This window comes from Zootermopsis nevadensis, unplaced genomic scaffold (genome assembly GCF_977971745.1).
Source record: "Zootermopsis nevadensis isolate Lab colony 2312 unplaced genomic scaffold, Znev_1.0 Znev_ptg000024l, whole genome shotgun sequence".
NCBI lineage: Eukaryota > Metazoa > Arthropoda > Insecta > Blattodea > Termopsidae > Zootermopsis > Zootermopsis nevadensis.
The window spans coordinates 409,988-437,665 of NW_028259156.1; the positions used below are offsets into that span (position 1 = coordinate 409,988).

At 39.3% G+C, this 27,678-nt stretch overlaps 3 protein-coding genes across 21 annotated transcripts in view; 1 reads left to right on the forward strand and 2 right to left on the reverse strand.

The window, feature by feature from the left end:
- Positions 1-1,277: 1,277 nt before the first annotated feature.
- LOC110828644 (uncharacterized) lies at positions 1,278-18,430 on the reverse strand. Of its 9 annotated transcripts, XM_022061523.2 has the most exons (10): positions 18,292-18,430; positions 17,675-17,901; positions 12,918-13,064; positions 11,670-11,753; positions 9,769-9,945; positions 7,852-7,944; positions 6,836-7,033; positions 5,657-5,845; positions 3,650-3,736; positions 1,278-1,774 (listed from the first exon to the last, which is right to left on the reverse strand). In XM_022061523.2, exons 4-10 carry the CDS (start codon positions 11,737-11,739, stop codon positions 1,713-1,715), a joined length of 876 nt encoding a protein of 291 aa, XP_021917215.2. In that variant the 5' UTR covers positions 11,740-11,753; positions 12,918-13,064; positions 17,675-17,901; positions 18,292-18,430; the 3' UTR covers positions 1,278-1,712. The 9 variants fall into 9 exon arrangements, with proteins under 9 accessions (XP_021917215.2, XP_021917221.2, XP_021917222.2 ...); XM_022061529.2 differs by lacking the exon at positions 11,670-11,753; XM_022061530.2 differs by lacking the exons at positions 11,670-11,753; positions 12,918-13,064.
- LOC110828643 (hydroxylysine kinase) lies at positions 12,143-19,457 on the forward strand. Of its 6 annotated transcripts, none has more exons than XM_087355464.1 (8): positions 12,143-12,249; positions 14,642-14,779; positions 15,572-15,695; positions 15,772-15,852; positions 15,924-16,057; positions 16,451-16,625; positions 18,318-18,571; positions 19,000-19,457. In XM_087355464.1, exons 2-8 carry the CDS (start codon positions 14,642-14,644, stop codon positions 19,186-19,188), a joined length of 1,095 nt encoding a protein of 364 aa, XP_087211590.1. In that variant the 5' UTR covers positions 12,143-12,249; the 3' UTR covers positions 19,189-19,457. The 6 variants fall into 6 exon arrangements, 5 of the variants coding, with proteins under 5 accessions (XP_087211590.1, XP_021917211.2, XP_087211589.1 ...); XM_022061519.2 differs by lacking the exon at positions 12,143-12,249 and adding an exon at positions 12,274-12,528; XR_002542736.2 differs by lacking the exon at positions 12,143-12,249 and having other exon boundaries at positions 14,636-14,779; positions 18,318-18,668; positions 19,000-19,231.
- A 604-nt stretch (positions 19,458-20,061) lies between these two features.
- The window catches only part of nolo (ADAMTS-like no long nerve cord), a 94,268-nt gene continuing 86,651 nt past the window's right edge, over positions 20,062-27,678 (reverse strand). For all 6 annotated transcript variants that reach the window (XM_087355461.1, XM_087355460.1, XM_087355458.1 and 3 more), the window contains one exon: positions 20,062-27,216. In XM_087355461.1, the coding sequence (XP_087211587.1) occupies positions 27,104-27,216 (113 nt within the window). In that variant the 3' untranslated portion in view covers positions 20,062-27,103. The remainder of the gene's footprint in view (positions 27,217-27,678) is intronic.

Sequence of the window (27,678 nt, forward strand, 5' to 3'; positions counted from 1 at the left end):
TTGACATTTTTCAAAATTCCACCAGCTGATGCCTTGCAGAACCTGTCTCTCTCGAACTGTTTCTGATGTACTGTGTCTCTGACGAATGCGGTCTCTGCCTGACTCGGACTCTGACGTGTCGTCTATGAGAAGCCCAGATGCGGCAGACAACACGTGAGGCAGACACGCCTGCAGAGGCCGGTTGGTGTAGACACCGAGGCAGGCAGCGACTGGGTGAGATAGAGGCCGAGTCCGGCAGAGACTGGATGTGGCATTCACCGAGAATGGCATGCATCTCGTGAGACCTTTGAAAACAATTTGAAAATTTTCAAGTTTTGAAAAATCAAAAGATACTGGAAATTGTCTGAAACGTGCACAAAATCGAAATTTTTTTTAAAATTTTGACAACAATTTTGAAGGTGAAATTTTTCAAATTGTTTTGGTTTTGTGCGCCTTTTGGACAATTTCCAGCATTTCCGCCAGAGACCGGGTACAGCAGATACCAGGGCCAGCAAAGACTGGGTGCAGAGATTCCTTAAAATTTTTTTAAAAATTGAAAAATTCTTTTGGAAAATGTCCATAAAGCTCACAAAACTCATATTTTGATAAAAATTTGAACTCCGAAAAACATTTCAATAGTATAGGAAATGTTTATTTTTTCGTTTCAAAGACATTTAAGAACTTTTTGAAATTTTTTAATAATTTTAATTTTTTTTAAAAAATATAGAATTTTTAAAGTCGTTCCAGCACTTGTAAGGTGGCGATGGAATAGTAACTCACAACACGCACATTGTCATCTTCCGTAATGACTGATCCTCGCAGTCCAAGGATTCCCGATTCCCGAACATCGCTCTACTATTTGTTCCTTCCCTTGTTGTTCCTATAGGTCACCGACCTCTCCTGGTGTTTGAACTCGGTTTTCAGAGACAGATCTCGAGTGACCTGTTACTGCCTTCGCAATCAGTCCTTCTGGCATAATTTAACGTGAATACTAATGGGCAGCAGGGTGCGGGGGTGCATGTCGCCAAGGGAGCAGATGCCGCTTTGGCCTTTCTTGAACGGGGCTGGTTCCATCCTTGATGAAATTGTCAATTGCGTCCTTGTCCTTTACAAAGGGATTCCGCAGTTATCTGTCTTCAAGGAAAGCCTGGAATGCATGCATCCTAATCCATTTGCGGAAAGTCGGGGAGGTGGAGCATGTTTTGAAAGAATTCAAGCCGAATGCAGAACAATCACACGACCAGTAGGATTAAGTCTTTGACAAACACTATACCAAGGACGTCAGAAGTAATATTGACTTTAACGGCAAAATCAATCAAATATATTTATCTGCCAATAATGTGTTGTTATTGTGAGAACAAATCTGAAAGGAATCATGTCAATCAAATTAAACCGAAGCTTGTTTCCAAACAATGACATCAAGTCAAAACACATACTAAAAATCAAATAGCACCTTTGAATACATTGTATATGTATTGGTGGCTCTCTGGTTATCCATATTGGTAAAATAAAAAATTACATCAATATGCATAATATTAAGAATAAGCTGACATAACAAAATCTTTTCGTCTGAACCAAGTGCTGTAGTGTTAGAATGTATTACACAATTCTTGACCGCAACAGTCACGTCTGTTGAAAAATGCAAGACCATGCAACAAAATGTCCTTTTATATCATTTGCATTTTGCCTCAGTCCTCTTCTCACTAGTTCCAGTGGATTCACCCTCATCAGAATCAACACTTTGAATCATTATCATATGATGTTGCCAGTGAGCCATAATTCCACAGTTGTTTACCTAGGTAACAAAAACAAAATAGTTCTATTTATAAAATATCTGTTTTGATGTTACATTCACACAATGAACTAGTATCAGAAAGAATTTTTCGAATCAGACATTACAGTTTGTCGACGAATTATGTCACCATACTGCAAAATTAGTAGTATCAGTAAAAGAAGAAGAAAACAGTTGAAAACCGTGCAATATGACACTCGCATTTCGGGAAGGTAAAGAGAAAAGATACGGGGGACAGGGATGTCAAAGGAAATATAATCTTGTGTTGCCAGTGCCTTCTACGCCACTATGCAGCAAGGAGAAACGCCGTATTCTGTTACATGGTACTGGAAATCTGAAAGCGCAGTGGTGGTGTGGCATATGTGGAGACGTGAACCGCAACAGAGCCACGATCTTGGCCGACATGAACGAAATGAAAATCTGAAGAACATGGCATTGTTAAAGACATTTGTAAAGGTAGGAGTGGAGTTAAACACAATGTGAGAAATGAAACAGTCATGATTCAAATGTTTGCTATGGAAGTCAAAAGTGATGTTCCAACGAATCCCACAATAATGCAATATATGTAGACAATTTTGACTATGTAATGGAATTCTGCAAGTGGCTTTTGAAGAAGTGGGATTTGTAAATGGCGTTGTGTGTCCGGACAACGTTAACATTTAAGCTCATTGGTTGCATAAACACGCAGAGTAAAGGTGAACATTACCTAATTCTCCAGACTGCTACATCTATTCTAGCTCTTCACGCCACGCGCAAGGACAGACTACCTCCTCCTACCCGCATGTTTGTCCATGGGTTTAGAGTTGCGTCAGCTTCTACGACTGTTTATACCTGCGTGCAAATGTGCACAAAGCAGGCAGATAAGTGAAATGAAATTTAGCAGGTAATAGCGACAGCCAATGTTATTAAAATGGAATGGTGTTCTGATAAAACTCAATTTGTCTGGCTGTAGCAGTGCATACCAGTGTTAACTGTCCTTAAAAACATGGCCTGTGACACCAGTCATCTCACGGTGAACAAAAATCTAAAATTATAAACATGAAACCATGGTAAGCTAGCAAAAATAATAAAAAAGGTTGGGGGAAGAGGAGGATGAGGAGAGGAAGAAGAAGACATTCATGATAACTTGGATCAAGATGCAAGTATTACACTGTACAAGTTGGCACTCTCAAGAGCAACAAAACTGATATTGCAGCTTCAAGCACTTTTCAGATAATTACGTGCAATTCTGCTCTATTGTGGAAAATGTCCATTTTGATATGTCATTTATTCAGGTATGTCAGTTCATACACACTTGCTTCCCAACCAATACCCGGTGACACCTCTTGTCCCATCCATGCGCGCTACATGCCCCGCCCATCTCATTCTTCTCTACTCAATCACCCTGACAATATTGGGGGAGGAGTACAAATTTTTAAGCTCATCATTAATTACTTTTCTCCATGCCCCATCATCTTCTCTCCTAGGCCCAAATATCCTCCTCAACACCTGCAATCTGTGTTCCTCCCTCTGAGTATGATAAGAACATTGTTATTTCAATCCAGTAGGAATCATCTAGCTGAGGCAAAAATAAGTTTTAATTTGGTTCATGGGATTGCATAAATCTTACACAGGACACATGGTCTCGTCTTACTTGACCATCAACGCTCATCACACTCACTGGCAATATATGATGAGACCATAATCATTTGAGGTACCAGTAGTGCGCATCTTTTAACTGGTATGTTCTGAACAATGAGAACAGATAACAAATTATTTTGCAAGAACAAATCCTCAACTATAAGAAGGAACTTGTTCTTTTTCGACATGTTGCGTATGTTGCTGCTGCAGTAATTGAATAGGTCATAACATGTCTGAAAGTGATTACGGTACACCTACCTTTGCAATACACCTTTTCACCATCCTGTGTCCCGCCTATTCCACCGCCCAGTCCCTTCACATGGCTTGTTCCAAAGAAGTGACTCTCTGCAAAGAGAACAAAAACCTCAAACTACAAATCATCAAAGAAAAACAAAACTTTCTTTGGGTTCGAAAATCCGGAGCTAGCCATCTCCCAGCCTCCCGCATTACCTGATTATGGCAACATCACAACTGGCTGACTGCACTTGCACTCATACCTTCTAGAAATGTCTGTCAGCTCTGCAATGGTGCCAGACACTGTACAGCCACCCAAATCCTTCTCAAAACATGTAGTGGGGGTCCGATCTCTATATAAATATGAACTCCTGTAACAAGTAGTGTGTTGAAGTGTTGAAATGACAAGTGACCCAGCATAAAGTGTGAATGAAGTCAGTGGAGAAGTACAGCTACGAATGGTGTATTACAACACAGGGAAGACCCCACTGCATAGTGCCAAATAAATTAACTCTGTGTTAAGAACCCGCTGATTACATCACAATACGAACAACAAAAGAATGAAGAGTAGCTTCACTGTTTGTCCAGTGAAAACCATCTTGGATTGTAAATTAATAATTCCTTGAGAAGCGTGACAAAATTATGCATTGGTCAGACTACGTTTCCTTTTGATTCTTTCAAATATCTCGCCCATGATTTGGCAGTGCAATGATGAAGCATCAGTTCAAATATCTGACACACAAGATTTTCAATTAATCAATTGAATTTTAAACAGGCTTCTTTAAGGTTATGAAGTGATAACTATTTTTGTTTTTGTATTTTGTCTACACCAACATTCACAGACAGAATGTCAATTACTGTGTATTTACTGATCTATGTAATACGCATAATGGCTGAAAAGTTCTGATCCATTTTTAGGAAGCTGTGGAGGCAACTAAGTGACACTTGCTACGATGACAGATGTTATGTAAGAAGCAGTGAGAGGTTGGCCAGACTGTTCCTGGCAACACTGCTTCTCATCTGGCAGCACTGTTGCTGATATCTGTTTCAGGCATTCAGGGCCACAACCTACCAGTTTCATTTCGTAAGATTTGAAGTTTTCACATCAGTGAGTATGAAGATTTCTGTCTTCTGGGTTGTTGCGCTGTGTAGTCTGGTCGATGTTAACCAACGTTTCAGAGGTCATACTGCTTCCGTCATCAGGGCGATGACGGAGGCAGCATGACCTCTGAAACGTTGGTTAACATCGACCAGACTACACAGCGCAACAACCCAGAAGACAGAAATCTTCAAGTTTCATTTCATTTCTGAACTCATATACCTAGACTAGGACTTTTCTGGAATCCTACAATAAGGTTATTTCAAAGCAGAGTATGAATAAAATGCTTACTAAATGTCAAATACATCTTTAGTAAACATTACAAGATTGTGTGAAGTCAGACCCTATGGACACAATATAATAGAACTGCATCTTATTTCACTTCAATTATCTGAGGAAAGTGTGAAGCTGCAGCTTCAATTTAAATAATTCAAGAGTCCTCCATCAGCTGAATGTGTACAGAGTTTCATAGCTGCATCTGTTAAGAGTCCACAGATATGTGGCAACAAATATAGTTCCACTGTATGATTTGAAGCTATCGCAGCAACGTAACCCAACAAAATTTTCTCGGGTGATCATCAGGGTTCTGACGTGATCATGGCACAACCTTTCTGATATGTGCAATCCCTGAGTTGACTGCCAGGAGTAAGCAGTAGTGATAAGAAGAAGAGCTATTACATTCCTCTGTAAAATTCACGTGCGGCTCATTGTCTCGTAAGATTCCTTTCATAATAGACATGGACAGAGCATCAAAGGTTGTTGTATGAATCGCACGTAAAGTCCACTCTAATATTCTAATGCCATTCACCTGCAGTACAATTCAAAGTTTTTATGTGCTGAGATCCATGAAATGTCATGCTATTAATGTATACTTAATGAGATAGCAACCCCCCCCCCCACCACACAACTTCCACCATATGCAATATACCTACCTTTCTTTCGTGTCAGCGCAATTACACCCAAAATTACAACTGCCGTCAGCCCAGTAAGAACAGTCACAGTTAGTATTAGAAATGTAACAAAGTTGGCAGCATTAGTTTCCTCAGATGTTTGATGTTCTTTAAGCTTAATTTCTTTGTGTTTCGAATTACTTGTTGCCATACTGCCAGCATTACCCATCTCTGAAACACAGTACATATGTAATATGAACAGAATTTTAAGCTTGTAATATCAACTAAGCAACAAGGCTCATTGAAAATAAATGGTTCTAAAAAACATACCTTCACCTTTGCAGTCACAAAATTGACAGCCCTGCACTAACACAATTCCTGACAAATCACAGCCTCGACAGAGATCTTCCTTTTTCACCCTTTCAAGGGATTATTCCAGCACAGCACCACAATTTTTTTAATTTTAATATGTAAGAATGAAGATGACCACAACTGTGTATCCTAATTCCACACATGTACAAGTACAGGAACAAAATAACCCTGAATAATTTTTTGTAATGCCACACACAAGACACACCTGAATCGTAACCAATTACAGTGATACACGACTCTCTATTCTCACTACCCTAGTCAAACTAACAAATCAGGAAAAAAAACTTTCAGCTGCAGTCCAATTTTTGTATTTCTTGGCCAAATTAACTTTTATTTTCTTCATATGCATATTTAAAAATTGTTTCTTTGATTGGCTCCTGAGCTTTCTCTAAAGTCTAAAGTGGACTGTCGTGTCATGTACCTGCAGCTAAATCTGCCTAAGATCAAAACTTGTTATATGAGGATCTATTTAGCTTTGCCTTGGAAGAAGAACACAATATCACAACCACTGTTAGTTAAAGAAAAAGTACTCAAAAAAAAAAGTTTTTCCAACTCCAGAGAACTTGTTACGAAAATGCAAAACAGCACAAACAGCAAGACAACTGCGCCCAAACTAAAAACATCTGTTAGCAGCAAAAAATACCTCTTTGCTCACATTAATTTACAAATACTGTGGATTATGTAGGATTAAGACACCACTTCCTGGTGTATGGTGTATTGGGCAATTCTTGGAAATAAAAATTGCCCATTGGGAAATTTTTTTAAATAAAAATGTGAACATCGATGACAGTTTGCTTAATCTAATAAAAGCTCAGACAAGTATTACTGATGGTGCCAGATGTTCAATACCACTGCTTAATCCAGGAGGTCCAATGTTGAAGCAACCAAGTTCATATTTAGCAATCAGAATTTTCTTCATGCGGGCCTCCACCCTGACACAAGCATGTAGATGAGTTGTGGTGGCATCAATGTCATACAATCTGACGCACGCATCAGCGTATTCCTTAACATACGGCACCCCGATGCATACAGGAGGTGGATTCCGAGCTGTAACACGGGAAGACACAATGTAGACTATTTTACTTACCGAAATGCTAACCCTGTACTGTTAACCTTCATATAATCTTAAAACAGCCACACAAAGGTCTATTCTGCATTAAATACTCTTCTATACGGTGACAATAAAAGTCCGAAGTTCGTGATATCTCAAATATAAAATCATACATGCAAAGAAACTGTTTACACTTTAAAACACACCGTGCCAAAAGCGTTTCAACCTCATGAGGTCATCAACTGACTAATTAATGGAGTGAATTAAAACACTTTGCCACTGAAGATGTTCTCATGAGGTCGAAACATGTTTCGCACAGTGTGTTTTAAAGTGTACACAGTTTCTTTGCATGTATGATTTTATATTTTAGATATTCAACACTGAACTGTATCCAAGATTTTATGATTTTGAAGTTCATGAGTTTCGCTGTTTTAACATTCACTATTAAAAGGAAAAACTCAAAGTAAAAATACCCTTACTGGGTGATTGAGAAGGAAATGGAATGCAGCAGAGCAGAGACCCTAAAAATATTAGTAACAGAACAATCTGATACTGCGATACACTGGTATGTTCATGTAAATAAAGGGAAAATTCATATTATATGGTCTCCTCAAGATATTTTAAGGTGACATGGACTGTGCTAGCTATTGCTTAAAATACCTCCCAGGGCCATTCACATTGTACAATACTGTCGGTATTGATCCTAGTAGGTTACGGTGAAAATTCAGTCTTCTGACAAACTGTGGGCTGCAACCCCACTACAGCTGTAAAGTCTAAACAGATTAAAAACAATACACACAATATATATATTTACCTGAAACTGTTTCATTAAAAATGGTATAATCATTCACAGTAACTGTGATGGATATCCCATAGTCATGTGACAAGTACGACACATTAGCACAAACTGGAAAAGAAAAGAAAAGCATCAATAAACAAAACTCCTGCAATCTTTGAAGATATTTTATCTGCACAGTAATGGTGACTCAATCTATAATCACACCACATTAATGAATCCAAAAACTGTAATTTAGTTTTACAGAAAAGCACAATGCACCAGAAATTCTTGTCTGTCCAATCCTCACTACAAATTCTTTTTTTAAAAAAACCCAGTGGAAAAGACAATAAAATTAAATAGGAAATTATTTATTTCTCACTTTCTTCCCTGATCAATTTTTTCCTTTATTTCGGCCCTTTCTCTACCTCCTTCCTTTCTCCGATATTCATTTCTCATCCCTCTCAACTTCAAACATTGAAAATTGTGAGTCATGGTATGTACTACATTATTTCATAATTATTGTCACCCATACCAGCAACTCCTAAAAACTGTCCAATTGCAGCAGAATTTGTAAAACAGAAAATTCTGCCACAAATCATCATTATCGAGAACTTTCAAGAGCTCTGTGTGTGCAAGCAAACATCATAGTAAGTTTCATGTAACACGTGAACATGTTGTTCAACACAGTATATTTCATTACCTGGCCTGCTTAATGCATGGCACAGCACACCACTTCAACAACAATATGCCTACAGCTGCAATATTTGTGGATATCAAAAGAGCCTTTGACACCACACCTTGCTGTACAAATCACCAAAATTGCATTTTCGACAATTTCCATCATGTTAATTGGTCCTTTCTTTGGAACAAAAACTTCAGAGTTTCGGTTGATGGTGAAAGATCTACGCCAAGGGAAGTACCAGCAGGGATGCCATAAGGTTCCAACCTTGTGCAGGTTGTATATAAATGATACCCCCCCCCCAAAACCCCCAGGAGTTCAACTAGCCCTCTTCGCTGATGACACGTGTATATACTGCACAAAGTCAAAGAGGCCTACAGAACATTTATTAGTCTATCCCTTGTTCAAAAGTGAATGATTGAGGCCTAACTAATCCTCCACAAACCACTCATTAGGTCAGCAATGACTTATGCCTGCCATCTGGGAGTTTGCTGCAGACATAATTCTTTTGAAAGTCCAGCGCCTGCAAAGCAAGGTCTTTCGTGCGATTGGCAATGTTCCTAGGCGCACACCGGTCCGCGATATTGCACGTGGCTTTCAAAATTCTATTCGTCTATGATTTCATCACAAAATTATGCAGGCAGCAAACTGAAGTCATACATTATCATCATAATAAAAATGTTTGCAATATAGGACAAGTCGAGGCCACACACTTTCCAATTCGTTATTCACCGTCATCCTTTCATTCGACACTGTATAGTCAGAGCTACTGAAAAGGTGTCGTTTAACAAACTATAAATAAAATAATAACACAGAACTAGTATAGGAAGTTTAAACGTGGTGACAGTCAAGTCACTGAGCTGCCGCTGTAGCACAGAGCAATGCTAGACGAGGCACGACCTGCTGCACACTGCCTGGGTTGGCTGGGTCAACCACAGGCAACTGAGGAGGGCAAACTTGGCCATGATGACTGAGGTTTTCCATGTTTTCCCTCAGTTTTAGGGCAAATACCAGGGTAGAATTAGAAAAGGGCACAGCTTTCCCTCTTGAATCATAAAGGCCTTCAGCTGGGGGCTATGAAGGTTATCCGACTTACAACAGAAAACAATGATTAAAGTATCTGGTCCATAGGCTGGATCTCAGAAATTACATTATGCCTGGAAAATATAACTTAAATTTCTTCTGAGAAATCACAGCATATGAATGGAGGAGTTGAGATAAGGACTTTCTATACAATGAAGCACTATTTCTACGTGTTATCACGACATTCTTACTTGTGCTGTTCAGATGAATTTCACTTTCCTCTAGATGAGCACAGCAACCACAGTTAAAGTTGGTACACCTGCACGTGTCCATGGCAACTCGTCTTATTTCGTTCCACTCTTCAATAATTTTGTGTTCAGCAATTTTAAGATCATCTACAACTGCTTCTCCTCCACCCTGCATAACATCTGCAAATTTAGCACACTTTAAGTTTCAATAAACAAACAAAACCAGACAACATATTACAAAACAGACTGTGTTTAACGTCGTCTCATGGAAATTAAAAAGGGTTTGTTATGGAAAGTAATATACAGAGTGATAGAAAAGTTACTCAACACATATTAAAATATATATTGTTGGTTGAAATTTGATTCTGCTGTGACCATGCCTGCTACTCGAACGTCTGCTTGGAGTCTTCTTGTTGGCGTGGCTCAGTCTTTACCTCATTTCATCTCGACTCGCCCATTCCCTGCCACCCTATAAAATCCCTCACCAAGGACCTCTGAAATGTTGGTAAACTTCTACCAGACTACACGGTGCAACAACCTAGACGAAAGCCATCTTCATAAAAATATTACAATGTTACACTAAATGCACTGTTATACAGCTGGTATGTTAATAAATTATTTATACCATGTAAGTATAATAACATCTAAAAGGATTACGAGTCCTCCTTAAACTGCAGGGGTAGAGATATTTACATATAAGTAAGAAAAATGGTCTACTGAGAGCTATAAACTAATTTCAATACTTAACATCCACAAATTTTGTCACAATAAGAAACCTGAAATTTTTAGAAAACTTTTAATTGATAACTACCTGTAAAAGAACCAAGAAAACTGATGACGGTGTGTTTGAGACTTAATTAAGTTTTGTATAATTTGGCATAGAATGGCCCAGATGGAAAGAGTACAATACATTACCAGAAATAATTAAAAGATTAAGACAGTTCCATAAAACTTTTAAGCAACATCCTGATACTTCCATCAGTGGCCGTAATCAACTTGTACAGAAATATTTTTTTGGTGGATTGCCTGAGAAAAACCTTTATGCTATGTCTAAGAACTGCATCAACTGCTGCTATCCCTACTTGGTTATCTGTGATTGTGAATGTGAAGTGCTCTAAATCAAGATTACTCTGATAAGTCAGCAGCTGTGGTAAGAAGATATACAAATATATGGAAGTGACTGCTGTGCAGCCTTCGCTTTATATCAGACAAAGATAATTTTGCACTGCAGCATTGGGTGTCTCGTAGGAGTCTCTAGGTCTCCCCAGGCTTCCCGACCAATACCCGGTGCACACCTCTTGTCCCATCCATGCGCGCTACATGCCCCGCCCATCTCATTCTTCTCGACTTAATCACCCTGACAATACTGGGGGAGGAGTACAGATTTTTAAGCTTGTCATTATGCAGTTTTCTCCATGCCCCATCGTCTTCTCTCTTAGGCCCACATATCCTCCTCAACATCATTTTCTCAAACACCTGCAATCTGTGTTCCTTCCTCAGAGTGAGAGACCGTGTTTCGCACCCATACAAAACAACAAGAAAAATTATTCTTTTGTGTATTTTAATCTTTTGGTTCTTAGAAATCAGACAAAATATTCTGAACTGAGAAGTAGCAAACATTTCCGGAATTTAGTCTCCTAACTTCCTCATGAGTATCATTTTGATTTGTTAGTGTTATTCCCAAATATTTTAACTTTGTCACACTTTCAAAGGATTTATTAGCCACCCTAAAACAATTCTGCCCGCCCGTCTGCTCACGACATACAAACATGTACTTGGTTAATTTTTCTGAATTTACCCACCTGTCTACAGCCTCTAGTAAAACTCCTGTGTTCCTCTTTATTGTATCTATATCGTCACCCAATAAGAAATACGTCCAACACCATCAAAGCCAACACACTTACCCGAAATTTTTGATGGCAGAGCATTGGATGTGACAACAAACGCTATTATAAATGTAATTACTGGACTCATATTTCAATATTGCGCTGAAATTGAAAGCAAAAAAAACAGGCAATTACACTTTTAAGACTGCAGTTGGCTCAATCCTAAGGGTATAATTATTAAATATCCACAATTTCTGTCTCAACTACACAACACTAACAAAGATAAAGACTTCCCACTATGTAGGGACATCCCCCGAAACTACAAACCACAAACAGTACCAATTCATGGATCGGTGTTATCAATGTTATAAGATTTGCATCTCATATGGCCTATTACGTTACGTACTGCCATCTATGTGTATGTTATGAAACTATTGCAAGAGCGATCTGGTGGTAATAATTGACATAATTGAAGCCACTTCCAAGCGCTTAGTCGGTAACAAGGATTGCTGTCTTCTGTGTTCTTGGGCCATGGAGACACGTGGGACAGTGAGCTGATTTGCCCGGAGTATTTTTTGTCTACGGTCTTGGAGCTCATACAGAGTTTTCAGCGTTTGGCAGAGCGTCATAATCCACAAAGTTATAGATTTAGATTGATGTAAGCTCCGGTAATATATTATTTCGTGCAATTTTCGAGTCCCAAAAAGAAGGACTGAAGGTCGTAATTTATGATGTGGCTTCATTGACGATTCAATTTTAAGCAACTTCCTGGCTAGTGGGGGGGGGGGAGGTGCGCGTCACACCAATTGATCTTACACTCATCACAATCAATTAAGCCTGTTCTGGAGGGACTGAAGTCCTTGTACAAGACAGTCCGAAGGTCTGCGTCCCGCTTGCAAGTCGCTTTGTTCCTTCAAGTGAAATCAGCATCTACGAGGTATGTAAGTCTACGAGATTGTTTCCAGCGTCTGCTATAATCGGAGTAAGTTTTATTTTGACGAATCGAGGTTCCTCGGTTCCGCTAGCAGCGCCAATCTTTGGGGGGGGGGGGGGGCTTTACCTGGAGGGCATCCGACTGAGACGTAAAACAATTAATCGACGAACTGTACTTTGGACGCCGAACACTTAGACAATCGTGTGTTGCTTCGTACTGTGGACATTTTAGGTCGAACTCTGATCTCAATGACAAGATACGATGAACTGCATTGCTTTCCTTAGTCACAAAAGAAACTGTTGGAGTAACACATCCACGAACCTGCTGCTTCCACATCCTCTCCTTTGACACTAAATACGTACTTAAATTTATGAACCAGAACTTTCACTTACCCGATCTCCAGATCCATTCAGATTTTTAATTTCTTCTGACAACAGCCCAGATTGTCTTAACAATTTGCATACACCGCGCCTCGACATACGCAAATTAGAAATTCAGTCCAAGTTGTTTTCTGTTCTCCGTCGTAGTAACTGTTTTACCTAAGATAATTACAAATTTTACAGCATCCGAAGTAAATTACGACTGCAATGTAAAAGTACAATGCCATTTAATCTAAAATCGAAACGTACTTCAGTACATTCGCTTTCATATAATTGTTTCCGAGACAACATTACTAATTCTGCACTGGACTGCGTTATTAATTTCTTTTTCGTAATGCCTCTTTATTTATAACATTTTCTTCTGAATCTTTGTTTACTTACTGATAACTCTTATCTCACTTAGACATTTGTTCACGGCAGAAACTCCTCCGTGTAAACACGCCTAGAGGCAGACATTCTACAGCTCGGGCGCTTAGGAAGGGAACTCTTATCGATCCAACCTTACGGAGCAAATGACATGAAGAACAACTCCACACGTTAACATTTTAAAGCTTTCAGCTTCATATCAAAAGCTCCGACTGTCCTGAAATGAGCTTCTTTTAACCCTGAAGTCTGCTGTTTACGTGGTGGATTATAAAACACAACAAAATTCTGTCCATTGTCATCGATATCGGCAGATGAGTCTACAAATCGAAACAACAACTTCGTCTCCATATACACCAGAGCAACAAAGAGTAATCAAATCTAAATTCATGAAACGAAGCACATGTCCAATACAAGGATGACACTTGGAAGACCCAGACGAGTGAAAGGATAATATTAAAACGGATCATTCCACTGATGGTGGAAGCTGAAACGATATCCGAAACGTCGGGCCTTTGAATATCTCCATTGATTTCGTTCGTCTATTAATTTTGAACACACGTTTAGTTTATGGTCGGTGTTGCAGTCAGCTGTTCTGAAAGATCGTGGTGGCAAGGATCAGCAAAGCAAATCAAAAACATTGACCCTTCCTAATGGCCACGCACCCTCCTCCTCCAAACTAAAGCAAGCAGCCAACGTTTTTCGATCTGCTGGCATCTAAGAGGTGCGTCTCTATGACGGCGTCTGCTATACGATCGCAGCGCAAAAGATTTCTCGGCGTAGTTACGTTTGACTTCAACAATCGGATTCTGTTTGAGAAGTGAAATTTTGGAAGCAGCGACTGTTAGTACGCAAAAACTGTATTGTTGTTGTTCATGTCATCACGAGGCTTTAACGTTTTGCTGGCGGAAGGCCTCGGTTTCTGTCGATTGTTGCTTGGGAAAAGGCATGTCCGGTCGCGTGGATTTCGGGAATCTTCGGACGAAGGGCGGCGGGTCGCTACAATGACCTCGAGGTTCTTGTCAGCTGAGACCTGGGCCAACACGGATTCCTTGGAAGTCTTTGTCACTGACGATTTCGACATTTCGCACAAACAAGGGCGACACAATTTCTACTCTCCAACACCAAATAATGTTAGGGTCGTAAAATCATGAAGAATGAGATGGACCAAGTATGTAGCATGCACGTAACTGGAAATCTAAGGGAAAACACTGATTAGAAGATAGATAAATGGTTAGGGGTTGTAGATTGGATTAATCTGGCTCGAAATAGGGGTAAATGTACTTTGGTTCGTTTTGAAATCACCGATTTTCTTGAGTAGGCGAAGGACCGATACTTTTTATGGCAAGTGCAATTGTGTCTTCGTGATGCAGATGTTGGAACCAGGGCAGAAAATCCGGCCTCGTCTGTCCAGGCAGGAGGCCGTCACGATGGTGCGACGACTCTACGGCCTCGAAGACGTAACCATCGAAGAGCTGAATGGTTATGACGACAAGAACTACCACGTGCAGGTGAGCGAGCAAAGAGTGGTCCACCCACGTCCGGAAACTAATTTTCCAGGGCTAAAACAGCCGGATCCTGTCTTTGTAACAAAGCAGACTGCATGCTCAGTCAGTTCCGTCTGTCTACGGACTGGACGAATGGTGTCCAACCCCTGGTGGGAGGAGTCGTGGCCAATTTTTAAGCCTTGTGCCTGATCATTACATCAAGTCCCGTGGCGCCCTCTCTATCTGACGGGAAGCCGGGTCTTTCCTTTGTCATCTGTCTTCGTGACGTCTGTACTTCTCTGCATTTCACAGAGTAAATCTCTACTCAATGTTTATAGTTCACCACGCACAAGACGTGCGTCTGTCAGCCCAAGTAGCGCGGAGGAGATGAAAAGACTTCTCTGAAGTTCGAGCGCAGTGTAAAATTATGCAACCGTCGGCTCACTGTGAACTAGGCCTTTCACATGTCTCATCCCGTTCCTTGGAATATACAGATCGGATCCTTGAACAATTATCTAGATCGCCCTGATGATGGAGGCAGCAAGGACCTCTGAAACGTCGGTACTCGACTACTGGGCGCTACAACTGCGAAGACCGCCATCTTCAGACTCACAGCTGTGAGAACCCCCTATAGGATTTCCTTTATTTAGTCTGTGCCTCAAATCAATTTATTTTGACGTCAGTGCTACACGAGGTCAGCAGCGCCAGTGAGGCCTCCTGTGAATATCGGTTATTGTCTCACTGGTTGTGCAGAGCGAGGACTAAGCGAGCATGACCACAAGGCAGCAAACGTGTTCATGAATTCCCTTGTTTCAGATCTGCGCAGGCTCGAAGAAGCCTCAAATATGGCCGCACGGCTACGTTCTGAAAGTGACGAATTCGTTAGATTCGGAGAAGCTGCCATTGGTCGAGGGGCAGATCGAAATTGCACTGTACTTGGGTAAGTTTCCGCACGTCATTTGTTGGTTGTGTTTAGGAGAAGAAGAAACTCACGTCTTTTTTTGGGATTTCTTTAGGAACTCGGGGGATAAACTGCCCACAGCCTGTCAAGAACCTGTCCGGAAATTATTATTCTTTGGAGGAGCTAACTCACGAAGGTTTGTGCCCCCTTTTCTTACTTGCTAAAGTTCTCAATATGAAGTGATGTGTCAAGAACTTTCTGTCACAGGCGTCGACAGGAAAAGACACGTAGTGCGCATGCTCACCTACCAACCTGGCCAGCTGCTGAACACAGCGCCGTGTACGCAGAACTTGATGTTCAAGGTGGGGAAATTCCTAGGGCAGATGGACCGTGTGCTGAGGGTAAGGCATTCCGTCATTACGTCACGAGATATCCCGACCGCTGTCTTCAGCTAGTCTAAAAGTTACATCCGACAAATTCAAGGGAAATGGAATCTGCACTAAGTTCTTTAGAATACAAAATACATTCTCTAGAAAATAACTGAAAATGGAACTGCATGCTAACCCAGGATTTTGATGTATCACGATCATGAAATTGTTAACATAAGATGCACGAACAAGAATTAGAAATTTGTGTAATAGTGAAATAGGTTTTTAGATCTCTGGTCAGAACTTCTTATTTAGGCAGCGAAGTTCACGCAGAGCAAAGCTGCAAACCCGAGACTTCGAATTTCAGGTGCATAAATCTCTTAGCTTCAAAAAGAGATCTTATTCCAACTGCCTGCACTTTTTCAGGGCTTTCGTAATCCTGCCTACGACAACGCCAAGAGCATTTGGTCGTTAGAATGTGCTCCGTCGCTCACGAAGTTCACATTTGCGGTTAAAGATGTCGACAAGAATGATTTAGTTAACAAAGTAATAGACGCTTTTGGCAGAGACGTGTTACCAATCGTGGACACCTTGGAGAAAGGTGAGTTTCAGTGCGTTCTCGTCATTTGCAGCTGAATGCCCATGGGCCATTTTTATCACCGTGAGAATAGTCTCAGATCACTGATGCCCAAACCTCCAGAGACATCTCAAATTCGAAAAATAAATCGACTGTAAATTTTGCCTGTTGTCGATTTACAAAGGGATTAATTAACCACCCTCCTTGCTCGATATATTAAGGGAGTAATTCAAAAAGAGGTTAGATGTAGCTCAGAGCTGTGCTAATTGCAGACGCCCCACAATCTGCCAAGTCATGCGTCGTCAGTCGAAGTATTGACCTAGGATTTTCATGCAAGCTTTTCCTTTGTACACATTTATTTAGCTTCAACAATCAGAAACTTAGGCGATACAACCTGGAAGACATCCATGTTCGGACTCATCTCCGTGAGAACCTCAAATCCTGACGAAAAAATATCTTCACAAACGTAAACCATTTCAAAAAAGCTTGCACAAATGGCCGCCTTCTGCCGCAGATTCGGCGGACACTTAAAAAAGTTTAGTAATTCGCCTTCTTTGAATTGAGGCTTAAGTTCACACTAAAATGTAGGTCTAAACCGTATCGCCCCCTTCGACGGGTAGAATGGGGCATGTGCCAGTTCTTTGCGTCATTAACTTTCGTGGCGATCCCCTCTCAGGTACACCGGTCAATAAATAAGGAATCACACTCATAAAGAAACATAAATACAAAGCATAATCATAACCAGATAATAAATAATGATGATACACAAATTAAATTTACATTCAAACTCCCAGTCAGTACAAATACTGAACATGACTCACATTTCCACTAATTGAAGCCTTCAAAGTTTACAATACATTGAGCACGAGACACAACAAATATTCGTTCATTGATACGTGACAAGCTCCCAAAAATAAAGTTTTAGACTCTCTTCTCTCAAACATAATACACCTCCGTCGCTCCCTCTCCAACTAAACTTCTTCCCCATGAACCAAGTAAAATAACTAAAAAACAATCAAATAAACAACAGCACAGCTCGTATGGAACAGGTCAGAACAAATAACAGCACTCACCGTGTGCAGCCACTGCCCGAGGGTGTCCGTGTGCTACGGTGAAACAAACACGAATCGAATGCCCTCCTCCAATGGCGCACTTTTAACCCCGCGCGCCGGCGCAGCGAATATCGATCGGACACGAATCGTAAGCAGGGTTTCGATCTGCACTCTTGGTTCGATCGGACCTCACCGAGTCCCGAGGTCGACCCCGTTCACCTCCAACGACACAAGTCGATTAGACGAAGCTGTAATATAGGTTAAGCATGTCGATATGATTACATACCAACAACTAAGCCTATTCGTCTTGTATCGTTGAAGTATGGAAACTAACAAGGGTTGTTGTTTAAAAGCTGTTAATTAAATTAAGTTTCATTCGGAGGGCTGTTACATGTTGTGTAGTTTGGCATTTCCCTTGCTATTTGGGCAATTCAAGAGCCCACAAGTGTCTGTCAAGAATACCAGATCACACGCCCAACACGCATATTCAAAGCCACTGACATTGTCCTTTTTCAAGAGGGAAAACTTTGATATCTTCTTATAACGATAGAAAACTTGTACAACTTCACCATTGTTACGCTAATGAACCTCAGAGGATTCCAATGTCACCATGTTCGCTTCGATTATTCAATGCTTACCTTTAAACTCCGTAGTACTCCCGTAGGTATGATACACGGCGACTTCAATGATCAGAACGTGGTGGTAGGGCCCGACCCTGTGGACGGTTCCTGGGACGTCACTGCCGTGCTGGACTTCGGAGACACGCAACTCTCGTGCTATGTTTTCGAGCTGGCCATTACTGTGTGCTACGTAATGCTATTAGCTTCCGACTTGAACCCACTGGATGCGGCCGGTCATGTGATCGCAGGGTACAGCATGGTTCGCCCTCTGCCAGACGTCGAATTTAATATTTTGAAGGTCAGCTGAAACTGAATCTAGGCACAGTGTAACTTTCTCTCCGTTCTAATTTTTGGGGACATAAGAGTTAATAACTACACAACTTCACTCTTTACAGGTACTGTGCTATTTTACTTACATCTCTGCATGTCAGTCAGAGAGTCAATTTATGTGCATACAATTTTCTAAAGATCATTATAATGGTATTGGGGGTGGCCTTTTTTACAGGTGAGAACCATGTTTTAACACTGTTCTTTAAGTGGTTAAATCACACACACTTAATTATCGCCTTACACATAAATTGCGCATTTCTAATTCTGAGGCTGTTCATATATAAAACGTTTTTACTGCAGTACCTGTTAACAGCTTTTCTAAAAAAATAATATTGCTTTGCTCCGTTTTGATAAGTCACTTGCAAGCTGTGATTGGTGTACTTTATTCCTTTTCAGGTATGCGTAAGTGCTCGACTGTGTCAGAGCCTGGTGATGGGTGCTTATTCCTACCAGCAAGATCCAAAAAATGAATACTTGATTATAACATCACAAAGAGGTTGGAATGTGTTACGGCTCCTCTGGAATACGCCACAAAGTGACCTTATCAACAGATGGAGAAAAACTGTTCCATTGTATAAAACATAAACAGTATGGTAGTGCTGAAGAAGAAACAAGTGAATTATTCAATTTGATTATTACTACTATAAGTTACATTGTCATAATACACTTTCTTTAATAAAGCATAACAATATATATAAAATAAGCAAACAAATTATTAACACTATTTTTATAGTGTTAATAATTTGTTTGTTTGCTTATTTTATATTCTAATACACTACACGGCATGCAAAGTTTTAAGATACGAATATATGTCAGTACATTTGTTAATAAATATTTTTTCTACATAAAAGGCATTATGTGGTTTAAATATAGTACGTGACTGTAATCTTGAGGCTTGCAAGGAATGCAGGAAGTCCGAAGCGTTAAAGGCAGATGCCGTCTTTCCCACTTCCTCACGCCGCAAGTCTCAAGATTAGTCTTACACTGTACTTGTTGCAATGAAAGTTTTACCTACAACTGACTTCTGCATGGCAATATGCGACTACAGATCACTTGGCAGTATTTTGCTACTGACATTTCATTTCTCCTATTGCAAGAAATTTGTCACTGTTTCCTGTATGTCTTAATTGTAAAGCTTAAGCACTGAGCACTTATTTTCCCTATTGCTTGAACGCAATCATATTGACATAAATCTCAAATCTCCTTGGCTGAGGGGGACACATTTAAATTTTCTTATATTATTACCTATAACACGATGAATAAAGGGGAGAAAGGAAGGAGGATTTTGAGACCAGTATAGGCATAATGTTGCCTATCCCATTAAGACAAAATGAAGTTGATCAAATTGTTGCAAGACTTTCCATGCCTCCGAGTCCAAGCACGAGAGGACATTGTCATGGGAAATCGGGCTTGTTGAAAGGTCTGCATGCGAATAATCTCATCACTTGCAGAAATGGATTACTGGATATATTCATGATTTATTGTAAAATAAACATGATATCATTATATCAACAAGATAAATGTCAGATGTACAGAACATACACATGATGTATATGTAACACACTCCACAGAAGTGCCCAAGAAATTAACAACAACAATTACCTTATAACACAACATCTGAATCACTTGTACACATGATGGGGAGTGTTACAGGATGTTTATTGCATCACAATTTTGTGCCATGTTCACAAAGCTGTGGCAGCCATTCTGTGAGGGACAAAGACTTGCTGTCATAACCTCTCACCTTATGTGTCGTTACGCTATACGCTGCTGACGAGAAACTGGAATGTACTTTTGGGGCAAATTTGCAGCTTTCTGTTCAGACTTGCTATTAAAATATAAAGTTTACACTTGCACGTGGCAATATTATACAGCTATTCTGTGGCTCATAACAAGAGTAACTTCAGTTTTTAGGGATAAATTGTGAAGGATGTTAAAGCTTGTCAAACATTTTGGAAAACACCGTAATTTCAAACTTTGGGGGAGGGGGGGTCTATTCATATCTCAGAAACGTGCAGCTCCCCTGCTGACAAGCCTCTAAGCTCGTCTCTGTTCAAGAATATTCATGCAGACCAGTCATTTGTCTCATCCAGATGTAAACAAAATACATTTTTTCGGACACACAAGTGTTTTGCACGATACGAATCTGGCTAAAGAACGATGTCCAAGTACTTCAAAAACTTCATGGTTCTCAACCAACAAATTTCAACAGTTTGTCCTGCTCTTAAATTGAAAGTTTCAGAAGTGGGGCGTAGATATACAGATTTTCAGTCACAAGCTCCGATTACTGTAACGCAGGAGTACATCGCAGGCATATCTTCACTTATAGTTACATACCTATCATGTTCCACATCTCCATTTACATATCCATATAATGTAAAATGAGGAATAATTTTAAAGTAATTTGAAAATAATTTAACCGTTGGAGGCACTATAACATTAGCCTATTAGTTTCCCTTATAAGTCAATATTAGACTAATGTTACAGTGCCTCCAAAAGATAAAATAACAATTTACAAAGTATATTACTTTTGGCTTCCTTTATACATTTACTATTGGATAAATGTTATAGTTGCATTAGAGGTGATTCTTTTTATACTCGCTTTCATTATCTGCAGTTTATTTCAGCATCAACGTCTTATCTACAACCACTACGCATGCCTAATGATTTGTGGGTGTAGTATTATCAAAACACGTAGTCCAGGATTTTGAGGAAAGTTAGTATTAACACAACATGATGCTACGTTATAGGGAGTTACGTAATGGACATCTGAATATAAGCCTTTTTCCAGATAAAGGAGACCATTTTGCATGAAGGAAGTACGGGACTATCTGGTGTGACTGATGTAGAGATTAAAATTGCTACTTGGAGGAGACATGCTTTAAAAATATGTTGCACCAATGATCAATTTGACATTTCAGCATCACTGGGTTCCTCCAGTACTTTATATGAGTGCATATAGTAAACAGGTTAGAGATCTTCGTCTTGCAGAACTGACAAACAGAAAGATAAAATAACAATGCACCAAAAGTGGTTTGCCCTTACACGGCTGTCTTCTGGGTTGTTGTGCACTGTGCAGTCTGGTAAAGCAGACTGCACAGAGCTACAGCCCAGAAGACAGCCATCTTTGGACGCACCACCGTGAAAACCTCGAATCCTGCTCGTTTGCCCTTCAATAAGATAAATGGGAAAAGCCTGCTCACAAGATACTATTAATATCATTAAAGGCAGCAATAGCACAGATACATAAATGACAAACAGCCAGAAACCTATGTGAACATGGCAGCTTATAACAGTAATATTCTAAGGCATATATAAACCAGTAAATTAAAAATACATTTGAGGTCATAACATAAAATAATGGCACTGTATCTGGTAGCAACATTGAGCTGGGCAGTGCCTTAATACTGATTTGTTTCACTATGAACTCATAGATTAGAACCTGCGACTAGTACAGTGAGTCTTCGTAACAGGCGAGTCATAACCTGCGTGTGTTGGAGATCATCGATATATCATATATATTTATTCCTTTAAAATAAAAGGCATTTCATGCACATTTGATTAATAACATCTGAATGGCATGCATACTGATAAAGCTCTGAACATACAGGGTTCAGCGTAAGTACATTACAGTTATTTGACTTCCAGAAAGTGAAGTACTGTATGTGAAACTCACTAAAATATTATGTATCTACGAGGAACGCGATGCTAAAGAAAATCCGACTGGCATAATTAACTGGATCTGGGGCTTTACATCACTTAAAATCTATGCATTACAGTGGCTCCAATTGTATCTTTCAGTGAAGAAGGCAGATATATTCTGGTAATGTATATCACAACGTCTGTATTTATACAATATGTCCAAGGTAGTTTCAGAGCAAATTGATGCCTCAGGTTCAGCTGCAGAAAGGAGGAAATGTTATGATAATTCTTTTCCTCTTTTTGAAAATTTGCTACCATGCATTGCACACTGGCATTTGTTCCAAATTGCTTATATTTCAGAACCTAACCTAACCTAACCCAATAGTAGTGTGCCCTGTTTCAATCAATCAAAAATAATATAAGCCAGTATCCACAGTAAGCTGTTCCACGGCAATGTCTTAATAAAGTATAGCTCTCTCCTCTTCATTTAAATGTGTTATGTAATATTAATATAATCCAGTTCACGTACTAACCCTGTGAAACACAATGTTCATCTAAATAATTCTTAAAAACTCAGTTCCTGCCTCGGAGGGAACTCAATGTGTTTCTATTACGAAGGTTATTTGGTTAATGCTGTTTGGGGAAATATTCATCGTTTATCATACGAAACTCGCAAATACATTCTGCGGACAAAATTCAGTTATTGGATATTAAAGTAAGTGGCACGACTGTTCTTTAAAGAGTCAAGTAAAAATACCTATTTATGCATGTGAAATATCAAAAGTCACATTAATAATGGCCTAGAATATTGAAGAAATCAAACATTCACACTCAATCCACTCTTTGCAATTAAAATAAAACAGGTACAGAAGACAATGTAATCGGTAATTCTTCTTTAGAATAGTGGATATGCTCACACCTTAAAAGATAAAACCTCAGATCTCTCAATTTCATCATGTTTCACATTCTGGGTCCTAAGAAACTGTGACAAAGAAGTTTCACTGTACTGTCCTGTCCAAAGTATTAACTTAACAGTGACTTTTCATGTGTAAATACTGCATACAAGAGGCAATTTCAAGTTGAGTGAAATAACCTTAAATTTTAATTACTATCACATCTCAGAATTAAAGTGGTTTCTCCTCAGTTTATCTACAGAATTGTGTATGCTAAAGAATATGTGATCTGTCACTGACTTCTTAAGATATGATGAAGTGAACATGTGACGATCATTATTACGGAAATCTTGAACATTTCCCGGAACAACAGGCTTCCTGCATTCACCACATCTGAAATGTCACTGTTAAGTTTACAGCTTTTACAATTTTCAGACATCACAATAGAAGGACATTTCTACATTTTACAATGTTCTACATTAGGTGTTGCAGAGAACTCAAAGTGAGAAATCTGTTGGAGCTGTGTCACGTAATTGCATATGGCTCACCGCACGTAAGTCATTTGCCTCATCTGTGGAAGTAAAAAATATTTTTGTACGTATTCACCTTTAAAAATTATGTCAACATCAAAAGGCAAAACATAATTTGACAAGAGAGCAAGTGAGTGACTTTCTTAGTTTGGAATTAAATGAGAATTTGTAATATAATATAATATTAACACACACAAACTAAGTAACTTATCCAGACATAAATGTTGAAATTGCTTCATGAAAATGAGAACTGGGAAGACAAAATCCAGGTATACTTTCAATTACGCCACATTATGTTACACATTCCTGTTCTTATGAATGTTTTCATCAATAGTTTTTAAATATATTTGTACAAAATATCAATCACTTTACGGCTAGTGGCAATGCGGTTTTCTGGTTCCAAGTAAGAACCATAGGCTTACAGGATAGAAAATGGATAATTCAATATGAGGGCAATTATTACAACCACATTCACTCTATTAAAATTTTAAAAGAAAAGTTGTTCAAACCATTTTTCATCAAATGTTAGGGGATGACAACATAAATAACCAAAAACGAGCTCTTCCTTCCATATGCAATAACAACACAGACACAAAACTTTCTAATATAAACAAGATTTGTCCTCTTTTAATTAACCTCTCTGTGATTCACTTATGTCATTTTTGGTCAGTATCGCACAAAATTAATGTCTGCAAGACTCCATAAAATATTACTTGTGTGCAATGATAAGCGTACACAGGCAGCCATCATATCCCCAGATTTTTTTGAAATTGACCAGTGAATTCAGGTATTATTTTCTCAGTTGCAAACACCCGTCTGTTTCTGGTGAGATTTCATGCCTCCTGGCTTTGAGTATGAAGATGACTGTCTTCTGGGATACTGCTCCATGTAGTGTGGTAGAGGTTTACTAACGTTCCGTCAGTGTTTTATGTCTCCACCATCTGGGCAATGACAGTCAAAATGTCCATTATATTATCTACAATGTAGAATTTTGACACAATGCATTTCCAGTCACTGCAAAGGGGAACAAGCTCACGTTTGCTATGACTGTATCAAAACAATGTCCTCCTACTGATGATGTATTCTACAGTACATCTAATGCATATAACACAATATCACATAATTAAAACAGTGAGAACATTTTGCAAAATAAACATGTCACGAAATAACGTAACTCTGACTGGAGGCTTCCCTGAACAGTTGGAAAGGAAACAATTGAACCGTATTTCATACGTATGTACAGTTATCCTACAATGCAACGGTAAATACACGTAACATATCCGTGCCAGCAGCACAATGGCACACCGGCTGTTCAAATTATTACGGAGAACGGGTCTGGTATTGTGCTTGGTACCAATATGGTGCGACACATTGAAATGAATTATCTGCTTACAATATTACGACCTGCAACCACTGTTGCCTCATCAGTCGGACACGGGAGACTTGGAGGGGCTTCTGCAGTCAGAGTGTGGTTTCTGTTATTTGTGGGCTTTAACCTCAAACAGTGTGAAATTATTTTCACCATTTCCTTCAGCATAAAACTAGCCATTTCATAATAAAATTTTTTCCTATTAATTTATTGTTTATTAATCAACCATGTTTATGTAAATATATGCCTCCAGCAGCTTGTTAAATTTGTTGCATTAGAGATGAACAGAGTTTTTAGGAATTTGTTTCCTGTCTTCATTTCTAACTTGCCCATGTATATATTAAAAATTTGGATACAAGTTTTAGAAAAATGGAACTGGGAGAGGAGTGGACGACTGTATACTGAAACTGTGGGAGCAATCTGAGATAATCATGCACAGTACAGAGAGCTAAAAAGTGTAAGCCCTCTTGATGCAATATAACCACAGTTCATGCCATACAAGTTATTCAAGCAATTTGAATTGGAGGATATGGAGGCACTAAGCATTATAATGTGCAACTCAGAAGAGAAATTAAAGTATTACTCTACTCCAGTACTCAGTCACGTTCCTGTTCTCGCAGACTAAAATTCACAGACAGCATCTCTAACCGGATCATAGCTTGTCACAGCCCTGTATTGTATATCTTGAATACTTCATGCAGCACACTTCCTATTATAACACACACTCTGTCTGTAATTATTTTATACAAGTACAACATTAAATATAATGCAGGGACCATTCGTACAACAGTGTTTGAAACCTTAGAATTAAATTTTTTATGTATCTTACATCACCGACAGATGGCGAGATGACGACGATCAGGGCGACTGTCTCAGACACAACATATCTTGCAACTGAACACTGACAGAAAGGAAGCAGACATAATCTTTGACACGTCTCTATTGGCTGTTTCAGTGTTTCTTATGTGCAGTGAGGATCGTCTGGTATGACGTGAGTAGTAACTGCAGTCTGTTCTTCACTGTATGCACCCAGCTGGAGAATGACTGACACTAATAGGTTACGCAGCTAAACCAAAGTGAGTCCAAGCGACTTCATGTTTATTAGCTTGCATCACGGCATTCACACAGTCCAGGTAGCAGTAGATTACTGCTAAACCACTAAACCTCCGATTTAAACCCGACTGGCAGCCCCGTAAAATGGGGTTTTAAATTATATATTTTCATACAATGAAGGTCCATGAAATTAAAAAAGAGACATTTAACATGTCTGCAAATTCAGCAACATTCCAGACCAGTAAAACTGCGACGTGAAACTAATTAGTGACACATCTGTTTACCAGGATTCTGTGGAAATGAAATACAAGAAAAAGTAATATAATCAATGTACATTTTTTACACTGATTATTTCAACGGTGATCATTCTGATCTTAAAAAATATTAAAATAAATTATTTTGAGATGAAGGTTATCATATATTCTGGGCTCCAGAAACAAGTATTGGTCAGTGATATAATGAGACTAGCTGATATCTGCAGAGAACTGAAGCACTGTTAGTTATACGAGCTCTCCAAGCTGAATGCCGCTGTTAATATCACTATAATAAATATGGAATATTTACAGTGGGTTTACAGATTACATCTATTCTGTCTTCTGATATTTGCATTAATGAACAGTCTCACAGCTCCGAGTTGCATGTGGCCAACACCATTATAGCACAGTCTGTTTTTATGGCCAATATTTTGGTTATGACTGTAGTTTCTCTCCAGGTGTGTGCAGTTTGAGAAGAAAGTCGTTTTATCAATGAAACACTGTTGCATTTTTGACGTTTCTGCCGCAGTTGTAATACAATGGAATGATGAACTTAAACACTGCAGAGCTGCTGCAAACGATAGGGGGATAAAGCTTTGTCTGCAGTCAGTCTTCACTGCTGATGATCATAGCAGAGGCAAACATATATAATATGTAAGAATGGACTGCATTACTAGCGTGCGGACATACGTCCACGAGGACGCTCACTGATAACACAGCACTCCTTCTTGTATTGCTATCGTGTCAAGTCTGTTGCACCTAGCCCTTGTTTCGACAAGATTGGCAACACTGATGCTGATAACGCTGCACTCTGCACATGTTCATAGCCTTCACATTTTGGCAGTATTTTGACTGATCTTTACAGCTGGACACTGGGAATTAAAATCACATGTTATGAACATCTCTAATAAACACATGTACTACCTGTTATAGAATTTTCTTGAGCGATCAGCAACATCAATGTTGAGTCAGACGCCAATGTTTTTGAGACTGACTGACTGATGTATCAGCAGATTTTGTCATTCCTCACACTTACCCTAATGACGGAGACAAAGCTGGTCTCTGAAATGTTGGCATCTAACTAAACACTGATGTAGCCGATCACCGAAGAAAATTTTATGAAATTCATGTGCCATGAAAATTCCAGTATTACGTATACCACCTGATTGATTATACATAACATGCAGGAATAGTGGAGGCTAGCAAAGCAAATTAAGTTGGCTACTTACATAACTATACTTCATTCATGATGGGCATGGAGTAAACATAAACATGTGACTGCCTCTACTGGTTAGTCAAGTGTGCCGCCCTGCAGTGATCAAATCAAATATATT